We start from the raw sequence: 16,845 nt of genomic DNA, 5'->3' as shown, positions 1-16,845 counted from the left end.
TGGAAAATACCTCAATTCACAGTATTTCTTAATATCTACACTATACAGGTTTGTTTTGATGGAAAAAACGCTTAAAATGAAATTAATTATGGGTATAGAAACATCAGTACTTCAATAATAATTAAATTATTATAATCATCTCCTGAGATATTGGAAATGTGTCAATATTGTAGATTATAGCATTTATATATTTAATTTTAAAAGGTAATTATAATATTGTTTTCAATGGTTTTTTCAATATTCAATGAAAGATAAAAAATAGCTACATATTATTATGTATTGTGTATTTTTACCAGCCCCATTACAATTTTATTGGAATAGAACATATTGTATTTATTAAATATGTATGTAATTAACGTAAATGTTTTGACATTGTTATTAACATAAACATTTAAATTGAAATACAAAATTAATGATACATATTATTGTAGATTGTAATACATTGACCCTGTAATTCTCTATGTATTATTTTAATAAACAGGGAAACTAAAGCATTTTAAGTTTATTTTTGTAATATAGAATTTCATAAATAATAAGTCAAAGGCTTAGATAGAAATTATTTAGAATGATAAATAAATTATTTTAAAGGTAAATACAATTGTATTTCACACAGTCATGTTATTTTACAAATCGTCTTAACATAACAAAAAATAAGCATAAGTGAGAAGAAGACAAATTCAAATGACATCATGTTTTAAATTTTTAAATTGTGAAAACCTATTTTAAATTCTATAACATATTTAAAAATAACAATTCATTGATATAACCAATGTTACAGATGGAAATAATATGCATTAACTTTATTATCTTGTAATAATATTGAGATTTTAGATATACACTATCACTAGAATTAATTTATTTTAACCATAAACTTAGTGTCAGAGTATCTGAATCTCAATTATGCTTATTTCGACGATTAATTTGAAAATTGACATCGACACCATCCACTGAACTGAGAACACGGCAATTTGATTTTGCGAATTGGCAGCATTGAAAGTTTCTAGAGTTACACATATCAGGCACTTGATTTTTTAAACTAAATACATTAGCGTGGAAGATATCAAGTATCATGGTACGTTTTCGACTTTTTTCTGATCCTGCTTCTTCGTTTTGATACAACGCCCTCTATAACATATCTCCGTCTCTTGTGAGATTTCTGATGAAACGGAAGTACTTATAATTGATTTAGGGTCAAACATATTAAATCCTAACATTACGTTTTCAACTGGTTGGGCTTTTGTGTCTTTTTGGACTGTTTTATCTGACTCACTGTCATCGATTGAATCTTGTTTTTTATTGTGACTACTGACTTTCTTTCCATTTTTACTGCTGTCATTTAATTTTTGTAAATCTAATTTAACTTCCTCTGGCTTATCTGTAGATATATCTATTTCAGGAACATCTGTTGTGATTACATGTTCATTTCTGGAGATTTCTGTGACAACAGATGTCTGAGTGTAATTCTTTGAATGTTTCTCTTCGCTAACACTTGTTCTTACTTCAATGGGAGATTCAGTTGAATACATACTAATTCCTGAGACAGTAACTTCTTCCGTTTTACTCTCCGACATATCTTCATCTCTATCATCTTCAATTACTGTAGGTTTCGTTAAATATTCAGTTTTATTATCTAGTTCTTCCATTATGTCACTTTCTTCTTCGGGTTGTGACGTTTCAACTTCGTTCGGTTGCATAGTTGATTCATAATTCGAAGAATCTACAGCAATAGCTAACAGATCCGGTGCACCTGTTCCCAAATCCATATCTCCAGGACTCTGCATTCTTTCCGTAACTGCATCTTCTTCTGGCAAGTATGTAGTTGTTAATTCTGGTTGAACTTTCTCTTCCACTCTAGATTCTGCCACTGACAATGCGGGTTGTTCCAAGGTTTGCTGTACTGGAGTCTTCTCTTCCGGTTCAACTTGTTTGTTAAAGCTCAGTGCTTGTTTTTCTTCTTTATTTATCAAGTCGTTACCAGAGTTCCTGTAGAATTGAGATTCAGCTGTTTCCAGAATGTCTTTGTGTGCTGGTCGGACTCTTATCTTCTTCCATACTCCGCGTCTTCTCGGCTGGCGCTCGGTTGATGTTGTCTGAAACTGAGAAACATTATTTTTAATAGAGCATTATAACAGTTTGACTTACACATATCTGAAAAGAATTAATTAGTAAATAAACAATAAATTCTGTCAAATTGTTTTTCAATTTGTGTATGAGTCAGAGTATGGACCTAATAGGTTTGAGCAAGTGGCTGACATCCATTTCTCGTAAAAACAAAAAATCTGTTAATACAAACCTCCACTCTGTGGAGGCCCATATGATCTTATTAGGATCGGACATGGTCGAGAGAAAAAAAAGTCTGGCAACCTTAATATTTAATTTAAATTAACGTAAATGCAGTAAATTAAAAAAAAAAGTTAATAAAATCTTTGCAGTAACTATTTGGTTTTTGGGCTGTCACCGTGAATTCTTCCTTTATCTCTTGAGAATGGCCTTTGCAACAAGCCTGAATCATTGAGGAAAGAAGTAGGAAGAACCCCAAAAACCAATAAGATAAGATCTATCAACACCCTGTAATTTGCACTTAATATGATAATTTTGTTGTTTTGAATATTCATCCCATCAATGAGTTTGTTGAGATTCAAAATATACTAAAATTAAACTTCCTTCTCAAAAGTCAAAACTCGGCCCCTTGGAGTCCTATCTTAATTTTTAACAATTTCGAGTTACGTATGGTACTGGATTTCTTTTATAGTGTTAACTGTCAATTCATGGTGGAACTGCATTGTATTATTTGATTAATTTTTTTAGTACTTATTCCACTTTTTAATTAAATTTTTGTACCGGTTTCGTCCTCTTCAAGGGGACATTATCAACCCATGATGGTACTGGACATTAAATGACATGTTATGTTAAGTGACAAAGAAACTTGTCAAAAAATTCAATGGATAAAAGATAAGTCAATACATATATCCTGCAAACACTTTCTTGTTTAATGTCTGTGGAATGTAAATTTACTTGTGTTTGGTGAAAAATGAAATACGTTTCTTTGATTCTAAGGGGCCAAATTTTTCATGTAAATGTTTAAAAAATATTTACCTTCACTTCTGGAAATTTTTGGAATGATCTTTCTTCCGCCCGGGTGAAGTCAAATCTCTCAGCTTGCGGCACAGGTTTCTTGGGCCTCGAAACGATAACTTTCTTTATATCAGTATCCACATTTGTCAAAGCTTTCTCAAGATTGCTCGACTCTTTGGAAAATACTGAGCCCACAACAGCCTCTGGAGGTATTTCTCCGATCTCTCCGCCTTCGTGTTTCATAACAACTGCCTTATTATAATCATTATTATATTCATTTTCATCCTGTTGCTCTAAATTTCTCATGACTTCTTCAAGAACACTTTCAAACGTGGATGCGGTATCGGAAGTGATAATATCATCCTCAGATTTTCCGTTTCGGTTGTTCATATCGATTTCTGGAGTCGGAGGCAATTCAGTATTCAAGAATGACGAAGGTTCATTGTTTAAATTATTACTGGAAGGCGTGACAGCTATCAAAACATCGTCGTAAGGAAGTCCAGCTGTGATGATGTCAGTTTTTTCTGTATTGATTTCAGAAGAAGGCAATTTGGTGCCGTACTCCATTCCTTCCGGCTTAATTTCATCAGCGATAAGATTTGGATTAAATATAGGCTTGAAAGAACTGTATGTGAGTTTCGGGGACCATTGGCTTTCTGATTTACCATTATCCGGATTGTTCTCATCATTTTCTTCCTTAAAAGCTTCCGGCTTAAATTCAACATATTCTGGTCTATTTATCGAATCATATGAAGCCTGGTCATCGACATCTTCGATGGAGCTTTGTGAACTTCTTTCTGTTGCTGAAGAAGGCCTCCTAAAATACTTTTGTGTGGCTTGGCGACCTCTCGTTGTATACTTTTGAAGAGAAGATCTCTGGGTTGCGCTATATTTTTCATCTGTAACATCTTGCGGATCAACCGGTAACGCCTCTTCTTGACCATTGTGGCTTACTTCTACTTTCTCTGTTGTAGTCGGTCTGGCGCGAATGCGTCCGCGGACTCGAACCCTTTTAGGAGTAACACTGGAAACGGGTGTCGATTCGGTAGTGGTCCTGGATCGAGGATTAGTGACTGTCGCAGCTGCGGCAGTAGGTCTGACGGGCCTCCTTCTTACAAAATTATTTCGTTTAGTCGTTGATGTCACGTCATTTTCATCATTGAGATCGTTGCTGGAATTGGCTGAACTGGATTCTGGAACGTATACTGGATATTTATTAGTTGTCGACTGTGAAGAATCGTATTTCATTTGGTGTCTGCTCGACTTGAGTTCGGCTTCGATCTCTTCAATCCTCATTGTCGTTCTCCGTCTGTCGAATGCAGGGCGGTAAGTCACCGGCTGCAATGAAGATCTTCTTGTAAAGCCGTAGCTGCTTTCCGTTGCCTCCTCAGTTTTTTTGGGAGAAGCGAGAGTCTCAGTGTTGTCATTGTCCTTTTGTACATTCACGGCCGACAGCAACTTTGGCCTTGACCTCAATTTGCTTCTGAATTTAGCAACAGGTGTCTCCGTCACCGCTACTTCAGGTTGTTCTTCTTCAGTAGGTTTCGGAGTGGCTTGAACTTCTTGTTTCTTATTTTCGAAGACTTGTTCTCTTTCTGCAACGGCAGATGGGGAATAATTTTCAACATTGAAGTATTCCTCCGCAATAACTTGAGGCTCTTCTGATACTTTCTCATATTTTGGCGTCGAACTGATAAAATGCTCAGTAGTTGACTCTTGCGAGGCTGAATACTGTTCAATTGCCGGCGTGCTACTACTGCTTTTTCCGTTGATTTCTACATGCAGTTCAGGATGCGTGATGAATTTTTCTTGTTCCCCTTGGAAGATTGGTTGATTCTCATAATAGTCAGCGGCAAAAGGCGCTTCCGACGATGACCTCTGAGTGATACCAGTTGTTTCATAAATTCTAATTTTTCCATTGGTTAAATCAACGCTTTGACTGCTCGGCGGCATAGGAGTAGATGGCTGTACTTCGACTGTACTCATTCTTTCTGAAAATGTAACCGGATAATTTTGGTGAAGAACATCTCGTTGATATGCTAGGCTTTCTCCTTCACCTTGCTTTTTACCCTTCTTCAGAACAAGCTCTGCGCCATCTTGATTATCGGAAGTTTTAAAATGAGTACGCCCTCTGGACCGTATTCGTGTATTTCTATTTGTTGGCGCAGCTTTAGTAGATGAACTTTCTGTAGTCGTCTTTGCTTCTTCTTCTTGCGCCTTGTAACGGTGAGCAGGGTGTCTAGTTAAAGGTTTCCTACTTTCTTGATCTTTTGTTCTTTTGGCTGATTCGAAGCTTGGCATTTCAACACTGGCTTCCGTTGTACTCGTGCGAGAACTTTCTAATTTAGCACGGAAATGATTCGGCTTGCGCTCCCTGATGGGTGTTCGTCGGGTTACACTTTGTCTTGTAGTAGTCTCACCATTATCTGATTTCGGAGTTGTATATCGTGGTCTTCCTCTGGAATGGATAGGCCTTCTGGTTGCTTTCGTTGTCGGCGCAACAGTAGTGCTAGTCGTTGTCGTTGTGGTTGTTGTCGATGTAGTAATCTCATTGGTGGTAGGGTTTTCAGTTTGATAAACAACTTCTTCTTCAAAACCGTCCGCTGAAGGACTGGAGTATTGATTTCCTATCGACGAAAAGCTGTCTTTGTATTCAGTTTTCTTGAAAAGATCTTCAGTGAGCGACGGTTGGCTTCTCAGAGGAGGAGGAACAGTCTCGGTTGAAGTTGTTTTGATTGACTCGCTGAAGAATGGTCTCGGTGAGTAATCATTTGTATATTGCACAGTTTCTATCGCAGCCGGCCTTGGTGTATTTTGTACTTCTGATAAATGTTGAGGCTTTTGAGTGTTCTGTGTTTCTCCAAATTGAGGTCTTTGAGTGTTTTGGTATTCTGAGTATATTTGAGGCCTCTGGGTGTTTTGGATCTCTGAGTATTGTTGAGGTCTTTGAGTATTTTCAGAGTATTGCTGGGGTCTTTGAGTTTTTTCAGTGTATTGCTGAGGCCTTTGAGTGTTTTCAGTGTATTGCTGAGGCCTTTGAGTGTTTTCAGTGTATTGTTGAGGCCTTTGAGTGTTTTCAGTGTATTGTTGAGGCCTTTGAGTGTTTTCAGAGTACTGCTGAGGCCTTTGAGTGTTTTCAGAGTATTGCTGAGGCCTTTGAGTGTTTTCAGAGTATTGCTGGGGTCTTTGAGTATTTTGAATTTCTGAATACTGCTGGGGTCGCTGGGTGTATGTATTAAAACCTTGTTGATTGCTATTTTGAGCAGGTCTCTCTGTATTATATTCTCTTATTTCATTTGCTCTGATGCTACTCTTCAGGCCAACAGGCTCGTAAGGATTCTTAAATGTGAACGCTTGATTGATTGAGAATGGATTATGCGTTTGGAACTTGGGTGTAGTCTGAGGAATCGGTGTGGTCTGAACCTTTTGAGTATAAGTTTCCTTGACTGGACTTTTAGTTTTAAGAGATGTAGAATCTATGGCTGCATTAGTGATGTAGTGTCCACGATCATAATTGAATGAGGTAGACGGCTTCTTTGATGTTGTAGGAATGGTAGTATAATCCGGTCCAGGGAAGCTGAAGTAGCTGACCGTCGGCTTAGAAGCTGGAGTCGAGAAATATGAAGCCAATGGCGCGCGTGACGAGCTTATTATATTGGCTTCTTGGTTTCTATTGGATTGGAGTGCTCGGAACGGTTCAAAGGGTAAGAATGAGGATTGAAAAGCTGGCAGAGTACTTTGCGAGGAATGAATCGGATTTGGTGTGGCTGACGGGAAATAGTTGAAAGTGTTTTGTTTCGGAGGTGATGTCTCACTCAAAGTAGATCTGAATGATTCCGTTGAAGGATTATGTTGGAAATTGTTAAATGCGAATGAATTAGGCAGCGGATCTGACAGTTGAGCGAGTCTAGGTTGATCGAAAGGATCTCTCATAAACGGATTTATAATGACAGAACCGACGTGAGGTGCCGGGAATGGAATTTTAGCAAAACCTTCCGGAGCTTTGTAGCTCAGAGGCGCCACAAAGAATGGCAATTGATCTACTTTGCGTTGAATTCTGTTACCATCTATGCTTGACAAGTAAGGTAGTTCAAATTTAACATAGTTTTCGGGAATTCTCAAAGTCGACGGACCAATGAACACCTTTGGTGAATTAGGACTGAAGCTGTCGAGAACTGATACGGTTTTAGCTTCTTTTAGTACACCCAAAACATCAGTCAACTTTGCTTTTCCTTGTCCTCTGTAAGCCATGTAAACAGCCAGAGGAGGCTGATGAGCTTTAAGCTTTTTGGATTTCGGCGTCGTAATAACAGGTGCTGGGAATACAGTCTGACTGAAAGGTGCAGAGGATGTAACCTGTTGGTATTTAGATTGTCGGTTGTCGTACGGATTCTGTTTGAATTTAGCTTGCAATGTTTGAGTATTGAACGCTTGCTGAATTAAATCCTGTTGAATGTTGTGCAACTGCGTTTGCTGTCTTTGAGTATAACTAGGTGTCGTGGGAGCATACAGCTGATTATTAATTTGACCCGGTGATCCGATCGAATCTCGAAGAGCTTCTTGCTTTTGCGAATTCTTCAAAAACTCTTTCATATTAAATTGATCACTCTGCAATGTCTCCAATGGCACATATAGAAGTTGCACTTCTTCTTTTTCGACAGTGGTAATCGTCGGTGTCGTAGACTGCGGCTTAATGGTCGATGACCTTTCTGTAATTCTTTGAGGTGTGTCAACTTGCTGCGTCTTTTCTAGTTTAGTCTTATACGCATTAGAAACTGGCTTCTTTATGTTATTTGTCTCCAAATATTCAACTGAAACATTTTCCAATTTATATCCATCTACGAAACGAGGAGCGTCTTGCTGTCTGTATAACTTTTGTGATTGCGGAACAGGTGACAGTCCGGAATTAATACTTCCTGGCTGACCATAATACTGGTTGTTTATTTGAGATGGGTGTTGAATAAACTGTCCTGGTAAAGACGTTTGTTGCTGTTGATATTGTGTCGTTTGGTAATTGGTATTCTTCAGCTGATTATTATTGTTATATTGGGCAGATTGTGGAACAAAAGCTTGCGCTAGAGGATTATACTGTGGGTTTGTCAATGCCAATTGAACCAGCGGCTGATTCAAACTATTTCCTTGATATCCAGATTGCATTGATGGTATTGATTGCAGATATAACTGTCTCGGAGCTTCTTGAGGTAAATAATCGCTCGGGTAAGTTTCCGCCGGGAAAAAACTGCTCTGGAACGGGGCGGGCTGCGTTAGGACTCTTGATGAGGCCTGTCTTTTGGTTAGTGATCCTGCTGATAGCGGAACCCAGTCTCCGCTGCTTTCACCTGTCAGTTGGCGGGACCATCTTTCTCCGGCGTCGCAGAATACTGCGGAGAAGCAGACGACCAGCAAGGCCGCCTGAAGTATCGACATGGCACAGCCGATATGTGCCGAGTGTGACATCTGGAAATAAACAAAAAATAATGTTAAACAATGTTGCTGAAGGTGTCTTGTTTCATGACCATTTTTTAGAGACTTTTTTCAGCTTTTTCATCAAAATATCATTTTATCAAATTTAGGTATATGGCCACCATCATTTACTACATACTTACTTCACTCTAGAACAGAGGCTCCCAACCTTATTTTCATCAGGAGCAAATTTATAGCCAAAAATGGAATGGCGTGCAATTTTTTTTCCATTCTACCTTACATAATTATATAATCTTATAATATTTGACAAAATATTGATTATTTTTTTATTTTCCCGGTTAATGTGAAGTTTTAAATTTTTAAAACATTATTAATATATATAACAAAACTGATAAACACAAATATGTAATTATGATTTTTATTTACAAAAACACATTATTTATTATTTTGATAAAGTACCTACCTACTGATACACCCCTGTTACAGGCGGGCTTCTCCCGGTGTAAAATAATCATTTAGTAGTCATAAGTCGAAACGTAACCCTGACCTCTAGAAACAGCTTCATAAAACATCTAATCTGATTCCTTGCTCAACTACGTAAGTATTTTTTTATTCATGAGTAAAGGCCTTCGTCCGGTGCGTGAAAATCACTTACTGGGCGGAGGTGTAATTAAGATAGATTTTAAAGTATAATTTATAATTTTAATTTATAGACTATTTTAGAATAATTTTAAGACTAAATATAAGTATTCAAATATAATAAATTTTGCCGCGCATGGCGGGAACGTTAAAATCTCCTCGCGCCTGCGCCGAGGTGGTCCTCGTGATTCGTCAAATCAAAAGGATCACGCGATAAAATTTGGCCAATCACGAGATTCCTTTTTGCTGGTCGGCGTGGGTACGGGAAATTTAAAAAGAAAAGAAGAAAGTTAGTAAGCGTCCCTTTTCCAACACGTACGGACCTGCGAAACTTATTGTAAAAACTAAATATATAAACCTGTAAAGAAAATTTAAAATATAAGATAATACCAAGTTACGCACGAGACAGACGTGGCTTTATTTAATTTCTCCTCAATTTAAAATATCTTTTTTTGTGAATCCGGAGTTCGATGGACACCTGAGCTAGCCGCTGGAACCCCGGACATCTCACTACTCATTTTTGGGTACGTCTTGAAAAAAATGTTAAACACAACAAAAAAACTGGATCAAGACAACCAAGCAAATCCACAGCTATAAGATAAATAGACTAAGTTTGCATCGTTATTCCGCTAGGAGGCAGCACTGCTGGCTGCGCTTTAATAAAGTGCCATATTATGTAAACAGTTTTAAACATTTCTAAAGTAAACTAAGTTGCCTGTTAAATAAAAGAGCCCAAAGAAATTTGCAAGATGCTACAAATCGTCAGTCTTATAAAATTCCAAGACACTGTAATATATTATTTCCTACATTTTATACACATGTATTCTTTTTAACACTACAACAGGTCATGAGGCCCGATGAAAGTAGTGTAGTAAAACAGTAGTTTAGCAGTATAAGCCAAACTATGACAATAGCCAAGTTTTTAGAAAACAACATAGGTACATATATTGTGACCTCACCGGGTCGAACCCGGAATCCCCGGATGAGAGGTCACTGGACCATGACGACCGCCGTATTTTATTATTTTTTCATAATATGCCAGCATAATTTCTGCGCGTGCCAGAGGTTCGCGACCGCTTTGGTAGAACTACACTTTGATTCTCAAAATTTGGCAAAATACCTATCATAAAAATATTTACGTATTAAAATACCGGATATTTTCCGGAACCATAATAGCTAATAGTCTAAAACGCCGTCCGTTGTAAAATAAAATAAATATTGAATAAAGCCACACCGATAAACTATGTTCCGGAATGGATTTTTTTTACAAAAATGGTCGTGAAAGTTGACCATCGCAACATCGCTCCGCCGTTCGACAGACGTGACTTTGAAACATAATGTCAGATGATTATTGATTAGTCAGCTATCAAAGTGTTATGTTATAATTTATAATCTTCCGGTATAATAAATAACACACTTACCGCACCCGTTCATTCATTCAATTAGTATTTCAATACATATGTATAATTTTTATAAAGGACACTACACTGTAATAATATTACACAGAAAATCTCAATATTTACGTGTAGACGTTAGTAGAATATGATAACAATCTATTGGTCCTTTACGGATGAAGTTGTGATTATATTGAGATTCACGCCGCGTACTATCACGTAGGTCGTAGGGAATCCAATCCCGAGTCAAAATTTTGATCCCGGGATTTCGGGATTACAATTTGACAATCCCGGGATTGGCATTTTTTCCCATAGTTAATATAATTTTTTTATATATACAAATAACATTGATAAAATCGGTCAAAAATAAATCTTAATGATTAAATTTTGTAAAATTAATATTGTGTTTATATTATACGAGATTGCTGTTTCTGATAGTAAAGACTTAATGAATGGGTTAGCGAGATTTAAAATAGTAAAGCAAATCATGGTGTATGGCCTTTCTGCTTCATAAATCTAATTAGTCAGCCAGATATGAAACTGCCGTAAAACGTATGAGATCGTGGTGGAATTACTTTGTTGAAGTGCGAAGCATTATTTTTTCCAAACTTTCTCATTTTTATTAATTTATGTAAAAAAAATTAATGAATTGGCAACTTACACATGGGTAACAAGTCAAACTTTATTCAGACTCAATTTATTTCTAATGTAGTTATTTGTTATTAAAAGTATTTTTTCTGTTATATTTCCGCTTTTACTTTATTTTCCATAAAAATTGATAAAAAATCAATCCCGAAAGTTTTGTGATTATGTTTACCAATCCCGGGATTCATAGGTATTGAAAATAGTTCGGGATCCCGGGATTGGAATCCCTACTATGACGTGACGTCACAGTAAGCTTTTAAAAATACATATTATAGCACAATAAATAATGTGTAGTACTTATTCCTCATTGTTTGATAATAATCAGGACCTATTTTATCTGCTTCAATGGGGTCGAATCTATAGCGCCTGTACAAGTACATGGATTTATTTGCAGCAATAGTGAGTATTTTAAACTATCATGACAATAACACACGTAAAAGTGCTGACTGTCTCTCCGATCTCATTCTTCAATAGTAAGCGAGACGCGATGTTGTCATTTATTGGTTTAACAGATCGTAAAAATCGGTTAACCTCAAAATTCACTCGTAGTCCGTTTTTTTGCCGCCAACCTCGCCACTATCGTCCTACGGCGCAGGCGCAGATATCGCACAAGTTCCAAATATTACGTGAAAATTCATAAGTTTCCGAACTTTTTTGATTCGTGCATGCAATCTTACAACTTGCATGACAATACGTGTTTACGCGTAAATTTTGTTATTATGGCCGCGATAATACGTACTGTCAGCAGTAAATCCATGCACGTGTAAACGAAGTATTATTTTGATATTGTCACAATATTGCAGCTTGATTTGATATTAAAAAACAGAATTTCGAGCTACATTTAATTTTTAAAAATATACAAATTGATGTGTTTTTTAAATAAATTATATAAAATACATTAAAACAATGTTTCCTGTATTAAACAATGTTACATTTTATCACGTTTTTGTTAATTATTGTTAATTTATCTTTGAAATATTAATTAACTTTTTAATGTTTTTACATATTACACGTATTGAATGTGTTTTACACTTTAAAATGTAAATTATCTCAAATTGTAAATTTTGCAGAGTTTCGCTAAATGCCTTTGGTAGGCGGTGAATTCGCCTTAATGACAGCTTTATACTATTTATTCCTATCCAAGTGCACTCGTATGAGACATCTTCATACTAATCATTCCTATCCAAGCTACTTGGACCGCGTCCTACTCATCCAAGTTAACTTGGATAGGAATAAATGGTATGAAGCTGTCACTTGGATGAGACATCTTCATAGTAATTATTCTTATCCAAGCTACTTGGACCGCGTCCTACGCATCCAAGTTAACTTGGATAGGAATAAATAGTATGGAGCTGTAGCACTTGGATGAGACATCTTCATACTAATTATTCCTATCCAAGTCTACTTGGATCGTACTTGGACCGTGTCAACGCGGCTTAATGCATAACGCGGTCCATTTATGCTCAATTTCATGCTTGCAAACTATACTCACGTAGCAAGATTTTCACTAAATACAATTAATTATACTAAATACAAATACATTATCAGAGTGACATTTACTATTTCAATCGGATTTGAACCCAATTCCACAAGTCGATGTTAAATAGCGGGAAATCGGAAGTTGTAATCAATTAAACATGAGATAGTTGACCAATTAGCAACTTGTTTTTAATTAGTCTAAATGTTGTATATAAATTGGCAGTTGGCAGGACGTATTAAAATACCAATATGTATGTATCTACAATATGGATTCCTGAAATTAAGCCTACGCGAGCACTGGTTGCGAATCAGTTACTTTCGAACTTTTATTCCGAGATAACTATTCATCAGGGCTCTAGCCCGGGGGCTGGATCCAGGAGGAACCAGATAAGTGAGATCATCGCCCCCACAAGGGGGGGGGGCTTACAGGGCTCTAGGCTGAGGGCCTGGGCTTAGGGGGCCCGGCGTGGCTAGTTAAGTGAGATATAGGTACATACACGACAAATTTGCTTTAATAGTAAAAAAAGCGCTATTATATGCTTCATATAAAGAATATTTACATGATGTGCGATGCAATTTGATTTGTTATGAAGATTGATATAAGTAGATGATAATTCATGTGTAGAATTTTATTGTATAATTATTTTTAGTGTGTTTCCTCAATATAAAAATGGCCATTTATCCAACAGGTATGTCGAAAGGCTGCATGTTACTTGACCACCACAAAGGGGGTGGCGATTAGTGCTTCATAATATGATGCTGAGTGTCGACAACTCAATAAATCAATTGGATTCATTTAAAATTACAAAAATACACGAAAAACTCTTAATTCGATCTCAAAAAACCCTGGGGTTTCACGGAATATCATTTGGGGAAAACTAAAAATGATACTGCCCTCCATCTTTTCGATAGGTAGGGGGGCCTCCAAACATCCTGGTCTGGGGGCCATGAGTAGGATAAACGTGCGATTCAATTTTTGATTATTGTATGTTGATACTTGTCACACACTAGCATACAGAATATCCTTAATTGGACGGTTTTATGCAACAAAGTACCAATCCACAAAAATCTACTTCAGAGATTAAGAGCCTTTAAGTTTTGAGTGAAGCTTTAAGTGGTAAACAATGTGGTAATCATGACCAAATATTTTGGGGGTTCAAAAATGTTGTAAGTAATTATTTATTTATATTGACTTCTTCACTTTTGCTTTATCTGAGGAAATTAATGCATTTCTTTAACAAAAAATGTTGATTGGATCTTTGTTGCAAAATTGAAACAGTCCATAGATGAATGAACGTGGGTTGGTTCTTACAACGATAGATGGCGGTAACGTTCACTTATTTCCTAACAAATTGATTCTTATGGGAACCACATTATAGCACTAACTCATATTTTTGTGGCGTCTATATATTCACCACCCAGTGAGAAGAAAATTAATCAATTCAAATATTAATTAGTTATTCTGTAATTTAATAGCATATGTTGTACTAGTGACAATGAACCAAGATACGAATTTATTCGCGAAATTCTGTGAACACAGCATTGCACAATATTGTTTTTAACTAGACACAGTTGTTGACTATAATGATATAAATCGAATCGAGCGGTATTTTTCAAAAGACTGCGCTAAAACCGGCAAGAGAAATGGATTGCATTACAAAATGTTTTGTATAGTGGATACAATTAAATTATAAATTGACTTCCTTTTCCTTGATACCCTATAAGAATGCCTACAAACATACCTGCTACCTATTTGCAATATACATTGTTGTAAGGATCCAAAAAATAAGGGTAGCAAAAGTGGCATGTAAAGTTGAATTTTGGCAGTGACGTCCCTAGGAAAAGTGCCGCCCTTAGTGCGACTTAGAATGCCACCCCCTTTCATTTTTAGTTTTAAATTATCTGGAAATTCGTTAGGTACCTACATAAGTACATTTTTTATTAGGTATTTATTTTTGGCTACCTTACAGAGAAATACACAAAAATTCTTTAATTAACTATTTCTTTTATTCAACGAATAATTCACAAGATTTAAGAATGTACCATTCCAATTATTGAACATACATAATTTTGAAAAACACTTTCTGGGAAAATATATTATAACCAATAGAAAAAATCTTTTTTGAAAAAAGTAAGCCACCCCGGCAGGGAATCGAAACCTGCATCTCCCGGGTTTACGCCCCATCCGCGCATTACCTCTATGCTACGCGGTGACATACTAATTGCGACAATTTTTTTTTGATTTAGAAGAGCGCTGATGAGTGGGTATTAAAAGTGGCCAATAGTTAAAATTTGTCGCAATTAGTATTTTTATTATTATTTTTTCTATTGGTTATAATATATTTTCTCAGAAAGTGTTTTTCAAAATAATTATGTATGTTCAAAAATTCTTTAGATTTATATACACACCATCTACTGATAATTAGAGCATTGCCACGAAATCTACTATTAAACGGTGGTGGTTTTAGATTCGTGGATTTCTATGGCGCTGACAGTTTTGGAGGTACCCTTGTGCAAATGTTGTCTGTGCAATAAATCGCATTACAAGACAATATAATAGTTATGTTGTCAGGAATTTTTATACGTCGATTATTTTTTTAAACTAATATGTCGATAGGTATTTTGTGAAAATTGCCACTGCTCTTAAAAGTTGTAATATTTGTATATGTTCCTTTATTCGCCGCCTTATATAGTGTGCCATATGCAACGCATGACCTGCCTACTGATTATTTCTGTTAACTATAGAAGTTTCATAGTAGGATATATTTTTTGTATTTACAATCTACTATAACACTATTTATACGTATGTTATGTCCATCAGTTATAATACCTACAATATTTTAAAACTAATAAACAAAATATTTTACCACGCGTTATATTTCGCGTTGGCGGTCCGCGAAATATTTTCACCGGCTTGTGTAAAATGGTTGAGAAACACTGATCCATGGGCCCCACATTGTGAAGCGGGCCCCCCTACCTATCGCTAAGGATAAAGACAGTGTGATGCTCTACAGTTTCCTAATTATCGACTCGTGTGTCACCAGACGACATGACGTAATTGTGACGTCAGCCAATACACGCTCGAGGCATGCCGCCCAGCGCACAGCGCTCACCGTAGATATTATTATGATGAAACACCTATATGTGTATGGTGACAATGAATAACGCCGCTGTCTGAGCAGCGTTATTTTCTCGAATGCTATTATCACTCCGGTAGTACGTCACAATGATGTCATATGACGTCATGTCGACCGGGAAGCTTGCACTCGCAAGTTCTAACATAGGGCCGCAGTAGCGTTTTCCAAATGGTGTACGCGGTAAAATTAATGTGTATGTTTAGTGTTTCATTGTACATTTTAATACATCCATTTGAATTATGGAGATGTCGAGTATTGATACAAAATTAAAAATTGTATCGTACAACCACATAACTTTAAATAATAATATTATTGATTCTACTCGTCTAATAGTGGCCTCTTTTTTACTATTAAAGCAAATTTTTGATGTGTGTTTATCTCACCTATCTGGTCGTCTCGCCTCGCCGGTACAATTATTTGTTCGTTAACATCGCATCGCCTGTTTGTAATTACCAACCATGGTGTTTTCACTTTCATGTTATAATATAACTGTTTGCTTATGGAATAGCTCCTACTTAAACAATCTTTTATTTTTACTATTTCCTGATTTATCCCCTGTTATGTTTTTGCCCAAATGGAATAGATTAGGATGGCGCCTTCAAATTACAAATATTGGGATCTCGAGTTGCACGGATTGTACCAAGATTTACCGCGTAGAAAACAGTTCTCACGCCCTAATTCAGTTACACTTTTATTTGTCTCATTTTGTTCTATTTTTACCCAGGACTGAGTAGTCGTTTGTAAAGGATGATGGTGGGGTACTACTTTTATTACATACTCGCAGGGTAAAGGCGAGCGAATTTCTTTTTACTTTAACCCACATTTACTCTTAGGCCATCCTCCCACGGCGCAACTTATGTCCGTCGGAACTGAAACTAAAATTATAGCCAGTATCTAGCTAATGTATTTCAATGGCGGCTCGCTGACGGCGAGACTGGAATCTCTCAGCTTCAAAACGGTCGCGAAGAGATGCGACATGCTAGTCGCGCGGTCTCTGAAGTTTCCAGTCACCGTAAAACAGTGGTACCAACATCATTAGATTTCGGTGAAAA

At 36.5% G+C, this 16,845-nt stretch overlaps 1 protein-coding gene across 1 annotated transcript in view; it reads right to left on the bottom strand.

Annotated features, from left to right (window-relative positions):
* Positions 1 to 266: 266 nt before the first annotated feature.
* LOC147075226 (uncharacterized) overlaps positions 267 to 16,845 on the bottom strand; it is a 160,973-nt gene continuing 144,394 nt past the window's right edge. Inside the window, exons 2-3 of the mRNA XM_085943324.1 lie at positions 3,097 to 8,532; positions 267 to 2,096 (exon numbers count right to left, since the gene is read on the bottom strand). Of these exons, the coding sequence (XP_085799450.1) occupies positions 1,068 to 2,096; positions 3,097 to 8,532 (6,465 nt within the window). The 3' untranslated portion in view covers positions 267 to 1,067. The remainder of the gene's footprint in view (positions 2,097 to 3,096; positions 8,533 to 16,845) is intronic.

Source organism: Rhyacophila brunnea, unplaced genomic scaffold (genome assembly GCF_057557595.1).
Source record: "Rhyacophila brunnea isolate RB1 unplaced genomic scaffold, BYU_Rbru_1.0 scaffold_15, whole genome shotgun sequence".
Classification (NCBI taxonomy): Eukaryota; Metazoa; Arthropoda; class Insecta; order Trichoptera; family Rhyacophilidae; genus Rhyacophila; species Rhyacophila brunnea.
The sequence above is the reverse complement of the archived record's forward strand: the minus strand, read 5'-3'. Positions and strand labels throughout refer to the sequence as shown.